Source organism: Stegostoma tigrinum, chromosome 12 (genome assembly GCF_030684315.1).
Source record: "Stegostoma tigrinum isolate sSteTig4 chromosome 12, sSteTig4.hap1, whole genome shotgun sequence".
NCBI classification, from domain to species: Eukaryota; Metazoa; Chordata; class Chondrichthyes; order Orectolobiformes; family Stegostomatidae; genus Stegostoma; species Stegostoma tigrinum.
This window is the reverse complement of record NC_081365.1, coordinates 41,776,787-41,794,648: the sequence shown is the minus strand read 5'-3', so window position 1 is coordinate 41,794,648 and position 17,862 is coordinate 41,776,787. Positions and strand designations below refer to the sequence as shown.

The following is a 17,862-nucleotide window of genomic DNA, read 5'->3' as shown; positions in this document are numbered from 1 at the left end:
AATAATCAGTAATAGTCGATATCAATGACAATCAATAAACAGTAATTAATAACCATGACAATTCAAAAGTACCGACCAGCAGAGCTAACAAAAAATCCTGCTGTTGTCCTTTTATTGTTAATGGGCAGAGCTAGATGGAGAAGACAGCTGGGCCGCAAATCCTAGATTACCACAGAAGTGGGTGGAGATGGAGATTGAGTTAAGGAGTTGAATTTAACTAATAATGATATCCTTCTCTCCATAAGTGCCACATCCAGACGTGGACTGAAAAAACAGCTTTAGTTTTTAGAGGCTGTCACTAGGCAACCATCAACAAAAGGCTTCTTCGAGTCAGCTTGTCTAATAACTGAGCCACAAACATCTCTAATCTCTTCTTAAAAGCTTTGCTGGATATTTATTTCACAACGTCAATTGATGTTTGCAAGCAGTGGTAAATCACTTTCTCTTTTTGGCCTTTTAACACTTGTTTCCTAAAAATCATGACAAGTAGTGACAAAAATGTGACAAATCCTTCTTCAACCTAGTAGTTTTCAAATAGCTCCATATTTACAGTCCAAAGATGTGCAGGCTAGGGCCCGTAGTGTTCAGGGGTGTTTGGGTTATAGGGGAATGGGTCTGGGTGGGATGCTCCAAGGGGCGGTGTGGACTTGTTGGGCTGAAAGGCCTGTTTCCACACTGTAGGGAATCTAATCTAATCCAGTGTCTCATAATCTGCAACCATAAATGTATGCCGCAGTTGACAGAGAAGAACCATATAAAGTATTTATTTTGGATGAAACTTTCACGGGTAAATGTACAAATAGCAACGTCCACATGGATATTAGAGCTAGACATCAATAACATAACTCCAATCTCCATCTATTAGTGGACAAAGAAATCTTTAGCTCTTCTTTTCCTTATTTTGTCCAACGTATTTCTTTAGAGATTTGAGAGCTGTTAAGAAAATTCTGAAGAGTAAGACTTCCATCTAATTATTCAGGGATAGTTTCAAATTTAAGGTCATAAAAAAACAGTCCTGTAATAGCACTTTGCCATTAAGCTTCATTAAAGCAGTATTAATGCTTCGTAAAACAATAATTGTAGCCACATTTTAACTTTTGCATTTATGTTCCATTGTATGTAAATTAATAACTAAACAATTATTTTGGGATGTTTTCAGCGGTAAGTGGTCTTGTGTACGAAAGCAAAGAATCATTACCCTTCTGTGAGGGAGTTGTTACATACTGGCATGTTTCAAGTATTGGTGCTCAAGACCACATTCAAGCAGTTTACTTCCATGGTCATACCTTCAAGCACAGAAAAACAAATGAAGATGTGCTACATCTCTTTCCTTCAATGGGTGAAACTGTAACCATGCAGATGGACAATTTGGGTGAGTGTCTTCATTTCCACTGTGTTCTGCATTTCACCAGATCGTTTATGGATGAATATTTGGCAAGAAAGTTTTAGATTTTATGACAGCACAGTAAATCACTATGTTTAACGTTATGTTGAAAGATTGGAACGACTGGGCTTGGATACACTTGAGTTTAGAAGGATGAGAGGGGATCTGATTGAGACGTACAAGATTATTAAGGGATTAGACACTTTGGAGGCAGGAAGCATGTTTCCACTGATTGGTGAGTCCAGAACCAGAGGACGCAGTTTAAAAATAAGGGGTAGGCCGTTTAGAACAGAGTTGAGGAAAAGCGTCTTCACCCAGAGAGTGGTGGATATATGGAATGCTCTGCCCCAGAAGGCAGTGGAGGCCAAGTCTCTGGATACTTTCAAGAAAGAGATGGATAGCTCTTAAAGATAGTGGAGTCAAGGGTTATGGGGATAAAGCAGGAACAGGATACTGATTGTGGATGATCAGCCATGATCATAATGAATGGTGGTGCTGGCCTACTCCTGCACCTATTGTCTCTTGTCTATTATCTATTACTATTGCTCTTCTAGCTATTGCTGCACAATCCTTTTACGTTTCAACAGAACGTGCATTAATAGCCTGTCAAAAGAAGATGTTTGTGGTTTGTCAAAGTCAATCATCTTACCTCTGGGATATTACTGCAAGATTTCCTCAAGGCAATGTTTTAGTCCCCACCATCTTCAGTTGCTTCGTAAGTGTCGGTCCCTCCATCATAACGTTGGAAGTGGAAATGTTTGCTGATGTTTAGCACCATTTGTGAATGCACAGATACCGATTGGAGCAATATCTGGACAATATCCAGCTTTGTGTGATAAGTGGCAGATAACATTCATGCTGTGCAAGTGCTAGGCAATGTCCATTTCAAATCAGAAAGAATCTAACCATTGATAATGGGAACTGCAGATGCTGGAGAATCCAAGATAACAAAGTGTGGAGCTGGATGAACACAGCAGGCCAAGCAGCATCTCGGGAGCACAAAAGCTGACGTTTCCGGCCTAGACCCTTCATCAGAGCATGTAATGAAGACCCTCTGATGAGGGTTCTAGGCTGGAAACGTCAGCTTTTGTGCTCCTGAGATGCTGCTTGGCCTGCTGTGTTCATCCAGCTCCACACTTTGTTATCTAAGAATCTAACCATTGCCACTTGACATTCAATGGTGCTACCATAGCTGAAATCCATTATGAACATTCTGGGGATTTACCATTGAACCAGAAACTGAACTGGACTATTCATATAATTCATGTCTCTGTGGCTGCAAGACTAGGTCTAAGGATAAGAATTCTATTGTGACTAACTTTTCTCTGATTCTTCAGTGCCTGACCACCTGCTGCGAGGCACAAGTTAGGAGTGTGAATGAATCTCTCCACTGGCCTGGATGAGTACAACTCCACAATACTCAAGCTTGTCACCATCCAAGACAAAGCAGTCCACTTGATTGCTACCCTATACCTCCCATTATACATTCATGCTGTTTACCGCCAATGCATGGTGGCAACAGTGTGCACCATCTCAGATGTACTGCAGCATCTCACCAAGGCTGCTCTAACCATCAACTTCTATCACCTAAAAATGCAAGGTCTGCAGATATGTGGGAACACTGCCACATACAAATTTTCCTCCAAGGTGCGCACTACCAAGACTTAGGGACCTGAGGAGCAACTTTTGCACACAGAGGGTTGTTCATATTTGGATTGGAGGAAGTGGTAGATGCAGGTATAATTACAACACTTAGATTTGGATATGTACATAAATAGTCATAGTCAAACAGCGTGGAAACAGACCCTCCGGACCAACTAGTAGAAGAAGTAATGAAGAGGATAGATGAGGGCAGTGTGGTGGACTTGATCCATATGGATTTCAGTAAGGTGCTTTATAAGGTTCTTCATGGTAGTCTGGTTAGCAAAGTTAAGTCACATAGAATACAGAGGGAACTAGTCTATTGGATACAGAACTGGCTCGAAGGTAGAAGACAGGTGGTGGTGAATTATTGTTTTTCAGACTGGAGGCCTGTGACCAGCAGTATGCGGGCCCACTGCCTTTTGTCATTTCTAGAAATGAATTGGATGTGAACATAGGAGGTATGGTTAGTAAGTTTGCTGATGACATCAAAAGGTGACCTCAGAGTACAACAGATAAATGTGAGAAGCTGCATTTAGAAAGACGAACGATTCAGGACTTATAAACTTAATGGTAAGGTCCTGGGGAGTGTTGTTGTACAAAGAGACCTTGGAGTGCAGGTTCATATTTCGTTGAAAGTGGAGTCCCAGGTAGACAGGATAGTGAAGAAGACATTTGGTATACTTGCTTTTTGGTCAGAGTATTGTGTATAGGAGTTGCAAGGCTTATATGTCATTGGTTCGGCCACTTTTGGAATATTACATTCATTTCTGGTCTCCCTGCTAAAGAAAGGATGTGTTAAATTTGAAAGGATTCAGAAAAGATTTGCAAGGATGATGCCAGGAGTGGAGGGTTTGAGTTTTAGGGAGAGGCTGCATAGACTGGGGCTACTTTCCGTGGAGCATCGGAGGCTGAGGGGTGACCTTATAGAAGGTTATAAAATCATGAGGGGCATAGGTTGGGTGAATAGCCAAGTCCTTTTCCCCAGGGTAGCAGAGTCCAAAACTAGCGACCATAGATTTAAGGTGAGAGAGAAAACATTTAAAAAGAACCAAACAGGCAACTTTTTCACACAGAGGATGGTCAATGTATCGAATGTGCTGCCAGAGGAAGTGGTGGGTGCTGTTACAACTACAACATTTAAAGGGCATCTGATTGGATGTATGAGTAGGAAGGATTTAGAAGGAGAAGGGCCAAATTTTGGCAAGTGAGACTGGATTAATTTAGGATATCTGGTCAGCATGGACGAGTTGGACCGAAGGATCTGTTCTCATGCCGTACAAACTAAACTAGTCCTACTTATTAGCCGAGACATGCTCAACCTCATGGTAAAACTGACATTTAAGAGCAGAGTTAATTTCAGTTTAACTCATCCAGATTCCCTTTAAGGTGTCATGGGAGGATTGCAAACTCCTCTCAAAAGCACAGGATGTTCAGAACCAAACAATTTTGTGACATCCACTGCAAAGGTTAGATAGTCTTTATTAAAATACAAGATGGTCTGAAGCTCCATTTTAAAAAATAAGTTGAAGCTGGATAGTTTCTGGCTAGAAAAAAGATGTTAGCATATTTAAGTATTTAACAAGCTTCTCTCTTTAAAATCATATTTTCCCAAGAATTTGGCTGCGGATCTCTGTAAAGCTAAAGGCATTATTGAGTACACTTACTTTGTTGCTTAAGAATGAGCTTGCTTTCCAATATATCAAAGCATTCTTTTATTTGGTGAGGGAGTCTATTTTCAATTTTTAATTTCAACCCTCTTCTGGCTGCACTGAACATACTTGGAACCATGTGTGGGACCTAATGGCACAATAACTTTTGGTTTGGAAGTGATTGCTTCCCTCAGCACATTCACCAGAGTAAGAATACCCAGTGGACTGCAGACACAAATCCAAATTTATCAAATCAGAGGGTAGTCATTTTTCCTTTGGACAATGTGTCTCTTTGATGTTTTGAACAACTTATTATTGGGACAACCAATTCCAGTTTCACACACCAGGTGGTAGCTGTATTTAACAAAAACAGAACTTGCCTGAAAAGCTCAGCAAGTCTGGCAGCATCTGTGAAGAGAAATCAGGGTTGATAAGACCATAAGACATAGGAGTGGAAGTAAGGCCATTCGGCCCATCAAGTCCACTCCGCCATTTAAATCACAGCTGCTGGGCATTTCAACTCCACTTCCCTGCACACTCCCCATAGCCCTTGATTCCTTGTGAGATCAAGAATTTATCGATCTCTGCCTTGAAGGCATCTAATGTGCCGGCCTCCACTGCACTCTGCGGCAATGAATTCCACAAGCCCACCACTCTCTGGCTGAAGAAATGCCTCCTCATTTCAGTTTTAAATTTACCCCCTCTAATTCTAAGGCTGTGCCCATGGGTCCTAGTCTCCCCGCCTAACGGAAACAACTTCCTAGCGTCCACCCCTTCTAAGCCATACATTATCTTGTAAGTTTCTATTAGATCTCCCCTCAACCTTCTAAACTCTAATGAGTACAATCCCAGGATCCTTAGCCGTTCATCATACGTTAAACCTACCATTCCAGGGATCATCCGTGTGAATCTCCGCTGGACACGCTCCAGGGCTAGTATGTCCTTCCTGAATGTTCCCTCCTGATGTTTCGGGTCTAGTTTGCTTTTCCAGCAAATTCTGTTTTTGTTTTTGATTTACAGAATCCACAGTTCTTTTTGTCCACCACCATCCTCTGGTAAATTGAACTGTGCTCCAAAACCTCACCAAATATATGGAATATGTCTACTTAAGCTACTGTTTTCTTAAGAATTAGAGAATGATATTAAAAAGTCCAAATAAACATTAACACGTATTTAGTTATTACTTGGACAACTAATTAGGCCTTAGCAAATGCAAAACATTTTGTTTGCTCTTCCAGAATTAGTTCTCAACTGATGGCAGTCGTGCACTTCCACAAAATATCGTGATGATGTAAATGGAGATTATATCTTTTTTCTAATATTGGGGATTATTCTTAATTTTCCATTAATTTCTGCTTTTGCTTTAAAATATTCAACTATATCCATCAATTACCCACCTATCTTTCTCTAATATGTTTATATTTTAAGGTGCAGTATGCACAATGTTTGAAAGAAGTCTGGTAGGGGGTAGCTGGAATGTGAAGCACCCAGTACAAGAGGTTACACACATGGATTTCCATCAATTTACTTCATTGGTGTAGTGGCATTCGTGGTGACGGCGCTTAATTCATGGAATGAAATTTTCGGTTTACTTACAAACAGGAAGTTCATAAACAATTACTTCAACTTATCTTTTCAGTGAAACACTCAAGCAAGTCTCAGACCCTTGCGTTCCTTGAAAAATCCATACCATCCTCTATCATCTGTGATGTTTTTGAGTCTTGCTATTGTTTTAGATGGGTTTTCCAGGTCTTCATTAAGTTTGTCAAGCCATTGCTGTTTTGTTTGTAGGGAGGGTGTAGAGGGATATGAGCCAAATGGGACCAGTTTAGTTTGGGAAATCTAGTCAGTATGGACAAGTTAGACCGAAGGGTCTGTTTCCATACTGCATGAGTCTATAATTAGATGGCTGATCCTTCATTGTCACAGGACCAAAATCCTGGAATCTCATTCCTAACAGCAGTATAGGTGTCCCTAGCCCCCAAGCACAGCAATGATTCAAGAAGGCAGCTGACCACCATCCTAGAACAATTAGGGGTGAACAATAAATCCTGGCTTAAACTGTAATGTATAGGAGCAGAATTAGACCATGCAACCCCTAGAGTCTGTTCCATTATTCAATCATAGCTGATATGTTTCTCCACCACATTCTCCTATCTCTATCTTAAATACACTCAATGACTTGGCCTACACAGCCTTCTATGGCAATGAATTCCACATATTCACCACCCTCTAATTGAAGAAATTCCTCCTCATCTCAGTTGTAAAGGGTCATCCCTTCACCCTGAGGCTATGACCTGGATCCAAGTCTCTCCTACTTGTGTAAATATCTTCTCCACGTCCACTCTATCCAGGCCTGTCAGTATTCTGTAAGTTTCAATGAGGTGTCCATCATCCTTCTAAACTTGTAGAGTACAGAACCCAGAGTCCTCAACCTTTCCTCATCAAACAAACCCTTCATCCCCAGACCCATTTTGTAAACTTCCCCTGGACCTCTTCCAACTGCAGCACATCCTAACTTGGACGCAGGGCCCAAAACTGCTCACAAGATTCCAAATACAGTCTGACCACAGCCTTATACAGCCTCAGTGGTACACTCTGTTCTTGTATTCTAGCCCCATTGAAACATTATATTTGCCTTCCTAACTGCCAACTGAACCTGAATGGTAACCTTAAGAGAATCCTGAACTAGATCTGCCATGTCCTTCTCTGCTTCAGATTTCTGATGCCTTTCCCTGTTTAGAAAATAGTTTATGCCTCTTTTCTTCTTACCAATGTGCATAACCTTACACTTCCCAATATTGTATTCCATCTGCCACTTCTTTGCCCACTTTCCTAGACTGTCCAACTCCTACTGCGGCCTCCCGGCCTCCCTGCCTCCTCAACATTATCTGTCCCTTCACCTGTCTTTGCATCATCTGCAAACTTAGCAACAATACCCTTAGTTACTTCATCCAGATTGTTAATGGCTAGGCCAGTGGTACCCACCACTCAAGAATTCTTTCTCTTAAATTACTTTGGAAAAGTTTAATAATAATAATATCAAAATTGTTGGTGGACTAGAAAATGAATAATGGAAAGTACCAGCCAATTATTCATCAATGTTTTGTGTTACTTCCATGAGTGCCTCCCTCCAAGTGTTAATGTAGGTTAGATCACATCCTGCCCTCTGTTCCTGATCATAGTATTTTGATTTTAATGCTTTTACTGTGTTGCTGTACATTGTTTTCCTCCCGTCATTTCATTATTACTGTAATGAGGTACTTTGTAATATTGCTGCTCCTCTGATGTTGTATATTATTTTGTAGGTGAATGGCTCCTTGGAACTTTAAGTTCACGACCAGTGACCTATGGTATGAGGATAAGATTTAAAGTTTATCGGTGTGAGGATGAAGGCATTGAATACCCTTTAGTTTTCTTAAGGATTCAATCTGAATCAGACAAAGTGCTTATAGAGGTAAGTGAGGAAGCCAGTGAAGAGGAGCTTGATGATGAGTCACTTGCAATTCTGCAAGAACTTGGATTCCGATCATTCCACACACCGCCAGAAGCAGAAGAAGAAGATATATTCCAGTATATTGAAGGTGAAACTGATAATTCAAGAGAGCTCAACACTAAAATATCTGAGGAGCAAGGTAGCCAATTCCACTCAAGGGTTAGTGGAAGTCAGAATAAAACGTACAGTGAAGCAAACAAAGAAAAGGTTGATAACTTGGAGTACAATATGGCTCAATATGAGCTTGAGCAGCCTAAGGACTTAGGTGAAAGTACATCGGAAGTGCCATTAAACGAAGCAATCAATGAGATGAGACAGAAAACTGAAACAGAATCTGATGCGCATGTGATGAATTTCACATCCTCAACTGTTCATTTAAAGCAAAATAGAACAGCTACGATAGTGGGAGATATTAACGTGGAGATTTTTGGAGAAGATTATGAGGCAAAAACTAACAGTAGTGTACTTCAAGATTTTTTACTCCGCTCTGCTGTCAGAAATACTACCTTGTTATTTAACATGAGCAGTCCAAATACTGTGGTTAATCCCTCTGTGAAGAATAAGAGGAGTTTAGCTGAGAGTCCTACAGGAATACTCAAGCAAAATAATTTTCAATTAACTACAGAGAACATCAGCTCCGTCATTATTGATGGTGAAAGAGAAGAGAAGTCTGATTTTGTCCCACAAGAAAATAACACAGAACTAAAGAGTCAAAATGAGGAAACTGAAACTCTGTTTGAAATGAGGAACACCAATAGTTTTAATGAAACAAGCACAATATCAAATAGTACAGGCAGAAAAACAATGCTTTCATCTCCTTCATTAAAGCAGAATGTGGCAACTTCACAAGCAACTAACTTTACACCTGGTTATGAAAGAAATCAAATTAACACCAATGCAAATAATGAAGGTAAAAGTACATTGACAGTTGACGTAGAACAGGGTAATTTACTCAATCACTTGTCCCATGAGGTTTTGGAACACGTCACCAATACTTCAGAACAACCAGGAATGGAAAACAGTAGAATCTCTGAAAAAGTATTTATTTACTTAAAGAAGTATTCAACAGGCAAGCACAGGGTTAGATTTCAGGGAACACCTCTGAAACCCAAAGGATCGCATTTGATGTACCAAGTGGAAGAAAAAGGCTTTAGTGTTACAGAGTTAAAGCATTTGAAAAAATATGTAAAGCTGGCAATACATGATAATTCTACAAGAAAATTCCAAACCAAAGAAAATGTTAGAAGACAGACTGCAATTAAAACAATGCTGAAACGCAGAAAATTGCTGAAGGATCAAATGTCTCCAAGAGGGTTCAAACCTGGTCTTAAAAAAAGAATTCATGTTCCTTTAGGCAAAAAACGTATGTCACCAAGAGGATTTCACGTTAAACCTAATTCAATAATTTATCAAGATGACAGTTCAAATAGCATTATAATAGGCATTCCAAAACGTAAAAATGGGGCCACTCTCGATTACGATGAATATATTGCAAATGCGGATGCAGACCTTCTTGGAGCTGCTAGAAAAAATCCTGAAGCTGCGACAGATTTAGATTCTATGAACCCTTATACTAATGACAGACGAACTCATTCAGACATGTCCCGAGATCCAGAAATAATCGTTGAGCATTACTTACGGAGCTACAGAGGAAATGTGAGGCATTACTTCATTGCAGCTGAAGAAATTTTGTGGGATTATACTGGAAATACTATGTAAGTGCAGTGTTTTTCAATATTTCTGGATTGTTATTTAAAGTAACTTATAAATGATTTCAGCTCATGTGGCCCATTGCCCTTGCCAAATCTCTGCAAAACCATTTCGCTAACCCCAACCTTTTCATTTTCCCTATAGCCGTGCAACTGATTTCTCTTTGGCTGTTAAGCCAATTCCTTCTTTAAACACCTTGTCTGAATCTGCATTTATCACACTGTCATGTGGTGCGTTCCAGATCTTAAGCTTTCACTGATAAGAGGAAAAAGAAATTGTTTCTTTGACATTCACAATCATATGATTCTCAATCCCTCCACTGCCAGTCGCAGTTTTTCAAGGCTCCTTATCATTTTGAACATCTCTATTGAGAGTTCCCTCAAACCTGTCTTTATGGATAACAAACCTAGTTTTCAATCTATCCAAGATCTGAAGTACCTTATTTATGCGTTCATTCTCATAAAACTTACCTGCACCCTCTAGAAAGCATTCACATCCTTCCTAAAGTGGAGTGCCCAGAAGTGGACAAAGTACTTCAATTGGGGCTCAACCAATATTTCTTTTATACGGGTTCTTCATAACTTCCTTGGATTTTTTTTTAGATAAAACTGAAAATCCTGTAACCCTTTTGAACAATTTCTCTATTCGCTTTCCAATTTCAATAAGACCACAAACCTTGGGCTACCGAATTGAATTTGCAAAGTTTGCAAGGATTTCACTTGAAGTTGATGAGTTTTGCTGCTGCAACTGAATATGTGCAAATTAAGAACTAGACCACAAGGGATGTCTCTGTGTCATGGGCGACATGATGATTTACGAAGAGGGATAGATCATATTTGGAGTCCTTGGACTCAAAATCCTTCAGAGGTTCAGGCAGGATCACTTGCATACTGCAAAGTGTTATTTCAGAGCATAAACTGCTGTTCGGTGACCAGGGATCTCAAAATCATGGGAAGGAATGATTTCAAACTGCACCAAATGTGCACTCAATTTTCGGGGGTAGGGATATTACTGCCAATTCAAAGACCTACTCCATAAAAATGTAGAAAGATGAAATAATCCAAAAATACCCAATTTTGAAATACAATGGCACTTTACAAAGTTTTGTATTTAAAGATCACTGAAATTGTATATAAAATTTCATTCACATAGGTAACTATTAAAACAATTATAAAGATAATTAATTATGATTGTCAGCACAGTCAATATCTGGAATCTATGTTTGCCCTATTATTGACAATCTGTTCCACATATAACAATTTCCTAACCTGTTATTAGACATTCAGCAGAGCAAACAAATACACTGTATAAAAAAGTCATTTTCCGGAGATACACAGATGCGTTATTTAGGGAACGCTATGATCACGGAGAAAGATACGACCACTTGGGAATACTTGGACCTGTCATCAGAGCAGAAGTTAATGATGTCATCAAGGTATACTGCAATATTTAAATCATATCTTACATTATCTTATTGCAAGCACTGTAGTAGGATCCTGTTTCCAGTTTAGTTTTAAACAGTACAATATACATTCATTTGTCAGTTTGACTTGATGAGTTAGATATGTCTCAAAAAGGTTCAAACATTACTCTAGATTTTGGCACCTGACCTGGCTCGACAGGCAATGTATCACTGAGAAGTTGGATGGTGTGTTAACCCAGAGTTCTATTTAAACTTTCAAGTGGGTATGACTCATGCCATTTCAAAATTCACTGGTAATGCCCAATAATTCTCCTTCAATCTTCACAACTTATTCTATGCTGTATACACTTACATAGTTCCTGTACATTCAGGTAAGCCATATGTATCATGCAGTGCCTCGAGACATTCATGAGAGATGCATTTTTAAGCACTGTATGCAAGCTTATTTCCTGCTTTGATCGCACAAATTCTGAAAAAAAAAGCTACACAGGATATTCTTAGGACTGAATCTTACTTTTATTGGCAAAGGACAAGTTGCATTGAGTATTTTGGATGGTTTTTCACTGCAAGGCCTATCTCTCACCATTTCTTACTTACCATACGACATACCTACTTTGCCATTATGGCATCTCTCACATCTGATTCCCACCCCTTCTTACCATGTGCTGATTCTCAGAACCACTCACCACTCAGTAGAATACATGGTGTGAAGTTGGCAATTCCTACTATCTCTCTCACTTAGTAGAATTTGCTAGTATTCCTTGCACCAGCACAATCTTTAAAAGCAGCTGCTATTCATTGTCCCTGACATTTGCCCTGGACATGGCATTCAGGGGGAAATTGGTGCTCCAATTAGTGAGACAGGGACCAGAAAGTTCTGCCAGACAGGATAATGCAGAGGTGGGGCTTGCTCTATTCCAGTGTCCAACATGAGGTTCCTTTGCAGCAAGCAGTGAGCTGACTTTGACAGATACCCACTCTGGGAATTTCATACGTTAGAAACCTGAATATTAGTGAGGTGATGTTTGTCAACAAAGCATTTAACAAGTGATGAGCCCTCCTAAGTGGTGTTACATACTGTGTAGTGAGAGCCAAAGCTCTCATCACGCAGACCCCTATAAAAATCCATTGTTAACGCTGAACATTTGTATTGTTCATCATTCCCAGCATCAGAATGGAGGCCCATTGCTCCTTTAGGGAGGAAATTGGAAAGTGACTCAAGCTAGTCTGGTGGAATTGGCAATGCTGTAGGATTAGGTACATAGAATATTGGTGAGATGAAAGTAATTGTATGAAACCTCTTTGCAGAATTGATTTTGTAAACAGAGTTTAAATATTCATCTAAAGCCTGTACTTATTTATCAGGTTCTCTTCAAAAACTTGGCTTCAAGACCATACTCCATTCATGCCCATGGAGTGTCATATGAAAAGTCATCTGAAGGAGTGAAATATGAAGATTACTCTACTGACTGGTTTAGATCAGATGATGCTGTTCCCCCAAACAGCACGTACACTTATGTATGGAATGTGCCGCCTCGATCAGCACCAACTTCATACGATTCAGTCTGCAAGGCCTGGGTCTATTATTCCAGTGTGGACTATGTAAGTGTTCTACAAACAAAATGAAGAGAATGCAAGCAATTTATACTGAAAATTGAAATATTTTCCCTTTGGAAATGGTTAAAATATTATTTCTGTCATTGCAGGTGAAGGATATTAACTCTGGGTTGATTGGGCCTCTGTTGATCTGTAAGAAAGGAACACTGAACACCTTTAATGAAATTCCCAACGACGCTCGCGAATTTGTTTTGCTCTTCAACACTTTTGATGAAACTAAAAGTTGGTACCTGAATGAGAACGAGAACCGACTTTGTAAAGAATCCTGTGAGATAAGCAAGAGCAATTCCAATTTTAAACAGCACAGTACATTTCACGGTATTTACTCCTTCCATATTTTTTAAATATAATTAACTTCATAACTCTTTCAGTAACCAGTGACAGACTGCCATTTTCAGTGGAAAATCAGATATGACTGCGAATAGAAATCTTTGTAATTGAATCCCAAGATGTGATTTTTTTGTTAAAAGTATTTCTTTCATATATTTTTATTTTAACGTTTTGTTTTCCCTGTGAACCATATAACCAAACAGTTAATACTCCACCAAAAACAGAAATTTGCTAGAAAAGTTCAGCAGGTCTGATAGAATCTGTGAAGAGGAAGGGTCACTATGCCTGAAACGTTAACACTGATTTCTCTTCAAAGATGCTGACAGACCTGCTGAGCTTTTCCAGCAATTCTGTTTTTGTTTCTGATTTACAGCATCCGCAGTTCTTTCAGTTTTTTTTTAATTTAGTGAATACTGTAAGTGGATTCCACAGCACCCAGCTATACATGTTGACCAGCTTTCTCACCATCACCAGCATCCCCTAGCCCCATTGCCAACATGAGATGAAACATTTCTTCAAGGGCTTCATCCTATATCCAAATTTTTTTTGTGCTGGCGGAATACTGGAACAGGAATTTCTACCCACAATAGAGTGTCATTTCTAGTTAGGTGCATCCCAGGAGGTTTCATCCAACGGTTTTATTCGGTCAAATATCCTTTTAACTGAGCTTAACATATTTAAAATTAGTAATCAAAAGTTTTCAAATATTGATAAAATGCACAATTTATTTAACTCTGGCTCTGCAGCATGTCCAAATGATTAATCTTTCAATCCCAGAGACCCCAAGACAATTCTGGAATGTTGACAACCTGTACTTAAGATCAGCAATGATTTTAATTCAAAGTACATGCCTACAACATGAATTATTTTCACCTTTGAGTACTCAATATCATTTCCAAAACATTTTCTCAGTTAAATAACCACTTTGCTTTTCCAGCTATAAATGGATTTGTCAATGCATCATTAAGGGGTCTCGTGATATATGAAAAAGAGCAGGTGCGATGGTATTTGATTAATATGGGAGGCTCAGATGATGCGCATACCGTACGTTTCCACAGCCAGACTTTCATTGAAAGGAGGGAAAGTGAACATCGTCTGGGCATTTACAACTTGTATCCGGGTAAGTGTGAAGGTCTGCTCCTTCTTCACACATGTAAAAGTACATTTAAACAACATGTTCCTTAATGTTAAGGAAATCTAATCAATTCTGTGCTTCACTCAAGTGCACTTCTTTAAAATGTGAGGCTGGATGAACACAGCAGGCCAAGCAGCATCTCAGGAGCACAAAAGCTGACGTTTCGGGCCTAGACCCGATGAAGGGTCTAGGCCCGAAACGTCAGCTTTTGTGCTCCTGAGATGCTGCTTGGCCTGCTGTGTTCATCCAGCCTCACATTTTATTATCTTGGAATCTCCAGCATCTGCAGTTCCCATTATCTCTGCACTTCTTTAAATTTCTGTTATGTTGTCTCTACTGAAAATAAATGTAAGAACAGAATTATATCCACTTGACTAATTTAAATTCATCAGATATCCAGCTTCTTCTAATCAAATATGTTCCTGGAATACGTAGGTGCCTTTAGAACCATTGAAATGCAGATATCAAAACCTGGCACATGGCTTTTAGACTGTGAAAATGGAATGCATTACAAAGGAGGAATGCGGGCACATTTGCTTGTTCTATCTAAAGGTATGTACATATATATGATTATTCAAGTGCAATAACGTATTACAATTTTTTTTCTGACTCATAAATATGCCGGGTTACATCAAGTGAAATAAAATTTAATGCACATCACTTCAAAATGACACTTGAAAATCATATTTCATTCCAGTGTTTCTGCAATACCTTAGTGCCTACTGTAAAAATTATCAAATGCAAGCTTAGAAAAGGCAGGAAATAGAATATAAGTGTAACCACAAACTGGTTCAAGGATATGACCTGTCTGAAGGCATAAATAACATTTAAAAAATATAATAGACTTTTATCTTGGAATTCAGACTTCACCTGAATTCCCTTATCGCATTATTCAGAATCGAAAATAGAGAGTTATGCTCTCACTTTCCTTTCTAATTTTTCTACTTTTTATTTGAATTCTTGCTTTCTGTCTCCTTCATATTCTTTGCTTCTCCTTATCTCCTTATGTTTATCTTGTTTCCTTGTCTCTTGTTACTTTGAGTAGTAAAGTTTGATACATGTAATTGGTAACAAATGAAAGTACAAAATAACCACTTAGGTGCAAAACACCAACAGCTCACTGTTAACAAGATAACTATAAAAGTTCAAAGAATATTTGGCACCGGCATCCGGTATTGATTAGCCTCCTCTGTTCTGTAAGCATTTGGCAATTTGATAGCATTAAACATTCGATTAGGATTCGATACAAAGAAGAGACATATAAAGAGGAAAGAGAAATCAGTAGACTTGAGGATTGGGAATAGTTTAGAAGTCAGCAAAGGAGAACCAAGGGATTGATTAAGAAGGGGAGAATAGAATGAAAGTAATATTGTGGGGAATGTAAGAACTGACTTAAAGATTCTATAGGTCTGTAAAGAGAAAAAGATTGGCGAAAACAAATGCAAGACCCTTTCGGTCAGAAATGGGGAATTTATAACAAGAATGAAAGAAATGGCTGATTAACTTTGCTTCACACTTTGCTTTTGTTTTTATAGTGGTTGACACGATTAAAGTACCAGAAATGATGGGGGACACAGGATTCAGTGAGAGGGAGGAACTGAAGCAAGTCTATAATACTAGAGAAATGTTGTTGGAGAATTTAATGGGATTAAAACCTAATAAATCCCTAGGGCCTGGTAATCTCCATCCCAGAGTACTTAAGGAAGTGGTCCTAGAAATAATGGAGGCTTTGCTTGTCATCTTCCAAAATTCATACAGAATAGAGGGTAACTAATGTAACCCCACTATTTAAAAAGGAAAGTTGAGAGAACACAGAGAATTATAAACCAGTGAGTCTGACATCAGTAGTAGGGAAGTTATTGGAGTCCATTATCAAGGGTTTTATTAAGCTGAGCACTTAGAAAACAAAGGTAGATTTGTACACAGTCAACATTTACACAAGTGATATTAAGTGGTATTGACAAATCTACTAGAATTCTTCAAGGATGTAACTAGTACAGTTAATGAAGGGAGCCAGTGGATGTAATTTATTTGGACTTTGAAGACTTTCAACAAAGTACCATGTGGGAAATTAACATGTAAAATTAAAGTGCATGGGATTGGGGATTGTGTATTGAGGTGAATAGAAAATTGGTTGGCTGACAGGAGACAAAATAGGATTATAGGTAATTTTCTGAATTGCAGGCAGTGACTAGGGGTGTACCACTTGGATCAGCGCCAAGACCCAGCTATTTGCAATAGATATTAATGACTTAGAAGAGGAAACTGTTGGTAATATCTCAAAATCTGCCAATGACACAAAGCTGGGTGGGAGAATGAGCTGTGTCAAGGATGCAGGGATATTGCAGTGTGATTTGGAATAGCTGAGTGAGTGGGCAAATGCCTGACAGATGCAGTAAAATTTGGATAAATATGTTATCCACTTTAGTGAAAAAAAGAAGGCAAATTATTATTTGAATGGCTGAATATTGTGAGAGGTAATATTGAATGATTGCTGGGTATCCTTGTGCACAAGTCACTGAAATTAAACAGGCAGGTGCTGCAGGCAGTAAAGAAGGAAAACTGTATGATGGCCTTCATAGCAAGAGGATTTGAGTACAGGAAAAAGGATGTCTTACTGCAATTATACAGGGCTTTGATGAGACCAGACCTAGAATATAGTGTGCAGTTTTGGTCTCCTTATCTGAGGAAGGATGCTGTTATGATAGAGGAAATGCAATGAAGGTTTATCAAGTTGATTCCTGGGATGGCAGAATTCACATATGGGGATAGATTGAGTTGGTTAGGATTTATTCACTGGGGTTTAGAAGAATGAGGAGGCGCTCATATAAACGTATAAAATTTTAACAGGTCTAGGCAGATTAGATGCATGACATAGGTAGCTGATGGTGGGGCAGTCAGAACCAGGGTTCGTGATTTATGGATAAGGGGTAAACCTTTTAGGAATGAACAGAAGGGAAATTTCTTCAACCCAAGAGAGGTGAGCTTTGTGGAATTCAGTACTACAGAGAGTGGTTGAGGCTGAAACACATGTGTTTACAAGAAGGAGTTACAGCTCTTGCAGCTCAAGAGTTCAAGGAATGTTGGGGGGTGGGGTGGGGGGTGGAATTAGCGTATTGAGCTCAATGACCAGCCGTAATCATATTGAATGGCAGAGCTGGCTCAAGGGATCAAATGGCCTCGTTCTGCTTCTGTCTTTGATGTTTCAATGATTCTGTGAATTGATGACTTAGAGGAAGGAATTCAATGCACTGTTACCAAATTTGCAGACAGTCTTACCGCAACTGTACAAAGTGCTTGTGAGACCACATCTGGAGCACTGTGAGCAGTTTTGGGTCCCCTTATATAAGGAATGATATTGTTTTATTAGAGGCAGGTCAGAGGAGATTCAGTATGTTGATCCCTGGTATGGAGGGGTTATCTTATGAACAAAGGCTAAATAGATTGGGACTCTACTCAGAGGTAATTTCATTC

The 17,862-nt window shown here is 39.1% G+C and overlaps 1 protein-coding gene across 1 annotated transcript in view; it reads left to right on the top strand.

Annotated features, from left to right (window-relative positions):
• f5 (coagulation factor V) overlaps positions 1–17,862 on the top strand; it is a 72,121-nt gene that overhangs the window by 35,236 nt on the left and 19,023 nt on the right. The window contains exons 12-18 of the mRNA XM_048541478.2: positions 1,160–1,372; positions 7,986–9,888; positions 11,162–11,318; positions 12,672–12,908; positions 13,013–13,241; positions 14,191–14,373; positions 14,824–14,940. Of these exons, the coding sequence (XP_048397435.1) occupies positions 1,160–1,372; positions 7,986–9,888; positions 11,162–11,318; positions 12,672–12,908; positions 13,013–13,241; positions 14,191–14,373; positions 14,824–14,940 (3,039 nt within the window). The remainder of the gene's footprint in view (positions 1–1,159; positions 1,373–7,985; positions 9,889–11,161; positions 11,319–12,671; positions 12,909–13,012; positions 13,242–14,190; positions 14,374–14,823; positions 14,941–17,862) is intronic.